This window comes from Propithecus coquereli, unplaced genomic scaffold (assembly GCF_000956105.1).
Source record: "Propithecus coquereli isolate 6110/MARCELLA unplaced genomic scaffold, Pcoq_1.0 Scaffold222, whole genome shotgun sequence".
NCBI classification, from domain to species: Eukaryota; Metazoa; Chordata; class Mammalia; order Primates; family Indriidae; genus Propithecus; species Propithecus coquereli.
In genome coordinates, this window is record NW_012147412.1 from 4,638,553 (window position 1) to 4,642,018 (window position 3,466).

The following is a 3,466-nucleotide window of genomic DNA, read 5'->3' on the forward strand; positions in this document are numbered from 1 at the left end:
TTTAATTGTAACCTGTGAGAAAAATAATCTGTGGTAACCAAAGCCAAAAGTTTCAAAACATTGTCAAGAATTTTTATTGTTCTTATGTTTTTATGTAGATCTGCCCCTACATTAGAGAGTTGATTGTTGATTGTTAAAACAAGAAACCAACACATCCATCAGAGAGCATCTCAGTTTGACATCAGTGTTCATACTTTGGAATCCTGTGTGGTCTTCTTTGAAGTCCAATATTTTGAAAAAGATGAGGAATGTCTCCGTGGTGACTAAATTTATCCTGCTGGGCATCCCGCACACAGACGGGCTCGAGACAATGCTCTTTGTTTTGTTTTTGACCTTCTACATCTTCACGCTTGTGGGAAACCTGCTCATCCTACTGGCTATTGTCTCCTCCACTCGGCTTCACACTCCCATGTACTTCTTCCTGTGCAAGCTGTCTGTTTTTGACATATTTTTCCCTTCTGTCAGTTCCCCTAAGATGCTGTTCTACCTCTCAGGGAACAGCCGCACCATCTCCTATGCAGGCTGCGTGTCCCAGCTCTTCTTCTACCATTTCCTGGGCTGTACTGAGTGTTTTCTCTACACGGTGATGGCCTATGACCGCTTTGTTGCCATATGTCACCCTTTACGCTACACCGTCATCATGAGCCACACAGTGTGCACCATCCTAGCCATGGGGACCTCATTTTTTGGCTGCATTCAGGCCACCTTTCTCACCACTCTCACCTTCCAATTGCCCTACTGTGGCCCTGATGAGGTGGACTATTACTTCTGTGATATCCCAGTGATGCTGAAGCTGGCTTGTGCAGATACCTCAGCCCTGGAGATGGTGGGGTTCATCAGTGTGGGCCTCATGCCCCTCAGCTGTTTCCTTCTCATTCTTACCTCCTACAGCTACATTGTTTGCTCCATTCTCCAAATTCCATCTACAGAGGGCCGACACCGTGCCTTCTCCACCTGCAGTGCCCACCTCACTGCCATTCTCCTTTCCTTCATGCCGGTGGTCCTCATCTACCTGCAGCCCACCCCCAATCCCTGGCTTAATGCAACTGTTCAGGTACTGAACAACCTGGTCACCCCCATGCTGAATCCTTTGATCTATAGCCTGAGAAATAAGGAAGTTAAATACTCTTTGAGAACGGTACTACAGCAGGTGGCCTTCCTTCCTGAGAAGTGATAGAGAAAGGTCAGTAGCTTAACACTTTAATAACACCACACTGCTTAAAAAAGGTATTTCCTCTTGTGCAGCAGAGAGCACAGATATTATCACTACCATTTTTTACAGATGAAGAAGCTCAGACTTACATACATAAAGCAAATGATTTAAGGTGAGGTAACTAATAAATTATCCTGCCCAGGAAAAATTATTTCTTCCCAGTTGACAAAACAGCCTGGACCTTCTCTTCAATTTTCTCTTCTGTTTTCTTGCTCCTGCATTGTCTTCTCTTTTCCTCCTTACTCTAGCACTTCTTCACCTACACTGGTATTATTATCTAATTATCCCCTCAAATGTCTGCATTGGATACGCCATCATCTGATAATCTAGGAGTTGCTGAAAAAATTGGAGAGGTTCAACTACATCACTCAGGTGATATCCTATGACTTCTGAAACATAAGGAAGTTGTGTTTTAAAAAAAAAGAACTTCTAGCTGGGATGTTAAGGCAGGTCTCTTGTGAATGAATCAGAAGTATAGTGTACTGTATCATCTGCAAAGCCTGTCTGTTGGTCTTACACCTGAAAACAGGTGTTGGCCTGGTGCTTGAGGCAGTGAGTGAAAGAGAATGTGGAGCGCGAAGATACATAGAGTCTATGAAGAGGTGACTGATTGTGTTATTTTTCAGTATTAGAAAATTTGAGTTTGGCTTCATAATCCCCAGCACAGATGGAGCAGTGAGAAGTCCAAGCTGCTATTGTTTAATGGTTTGGATACTCTGCATATACAAAGGCTTGACTTTATTTCCCTCCCCTTTATATTTCTTGGCTCTTTTTCCTAGTGCGCTTAGCATGAGAAATGTGCTATTACAATCCATATAGCAATTTGATGAAAAGAAAGAACAGTGAGAAGAGGATGATGGGAAGGGAAAGGGGTGATGGGTAAAGAGAGGACTGATGGAAAAGAAGGGGATAATGGGAAGAAAACGGGATGATGGGAAGAGAAGGAGCAGAGGCAGAGGCAAGTCTTCCCTCCTTTGGGTCTTTTCAGGGTGAGATCAGTTAAAGAATCTGCCGGACTGAACCAGACACAACATTATGTTTGGGCCTCATGTCAGGGTGGTGAGTCAATGCATACCTTTGAAGGGAAGAACTCTTTTCCTGCTCACCTGTGTTAAGCCCTGTGCCTTTTATTTGCTCCACCTGTAATGCTCTTTCAAGGGTCTTCAACTGGACAAGCTCATTCTTACCATTCAAAACCCAGTTCAAATACCACTCTCTATATGAAATCTTTCTTATCTCAAACAGAGTCAAATTTTCACTTTTCTATATTTTGAATATGACTTGACAAAGTCATCTCTCCATCGTGTCTCCAAGTATTGGCAAAACATTTTCCAAGAGTAAAAGTTAGGTAGGCTCAGGGAGAGAAAACAAAAAAGAGCTGGTTATTGGGGACTGATAATTATTGAACAGATGAAGGTCTTAATCCCAGATGATCTTTTGTTGTGGCTGATGAAGCAGAACCTCAATCTCCTCACATCTATCAGTTATTTTGTACCTATTAAGTGTCTCCAGAGTATTGAGAACATATTCTTTTTCTAGCCTTTGGGAAGAAGTTTCAATGATAGTCACAAACCTTGTCTTTTAAAGAACTTTTATCAAGTAGAGGAAACATGACAGCAGTCATGTTCTGTATTCATTCAACAAATAAATATTTCTGGAACCCTAACTTAGGCCAAGTGCAGTCCAGAGAGGTAGGCAGGGAAACAGAGTACCAAACAGTGAAGTCTAGTAAGTGAACTATTGTATATAGACATTCAATAGTTCATGAGAATACCAAGTCTCTCCATCTAATCCCTCTTCTCTTAGTTACTTAAAGTTTGTCCCAAAAGAAAGTGAGTTATTTGGGTGAGGAAATCCTTGGTAACATGGAAATAGTAACACCTTTCTTGCATTTCTGTTATAAAGACTAAATAATAAAAAAGCAAAATGTTCATTCAACTTATTGTAGGTACCACAAAAACTTGGTAATTATATTCTTTTTTGTATTTTTCTTGATATTTTCATAGCTTACCCTCTCTCTTTATTTGGGTTTTTAATGCTCAAATGCCACAAAGGATACTTTCATGTTCATACTATTAAAATACCCATCCACTTTATGACACTTTTTCTACTTATCTTGCTATATATTTGGATTCACAACATACATCACTAATGGTCAATTCATTACATATTTCTAATTGTTTATTTTTTATCTTCCTAACTAAAACATTAATTCTACAATAGGAGTTTTTCCTATCTTGTTTATAACTATAC

At 40.4% G+C, this 3,466-nt stretch overlaps 1 protein-coding gene across 1 annotated transcript; it reads left to right on the plus strand.

Annotated features, from left to right (window-relative positions):
• The first annotated feature begins 241 nt into the window (after positions 1–241).
• On the plus strand, positions 242–1,174 carry LOC105810862 (olfactory receptor 149-like). The gene has a single exon (XM_012644911.1). It carries the CDS (start codon positions 242–244, stop codon positions 1,172–1,174), a length of 933 nt encoding a protein of 310 aa, XP_012500365.1.
• The last annotated feature ends 2,292 nt before the right edge of the window (positions 1,175–3,466 follow it).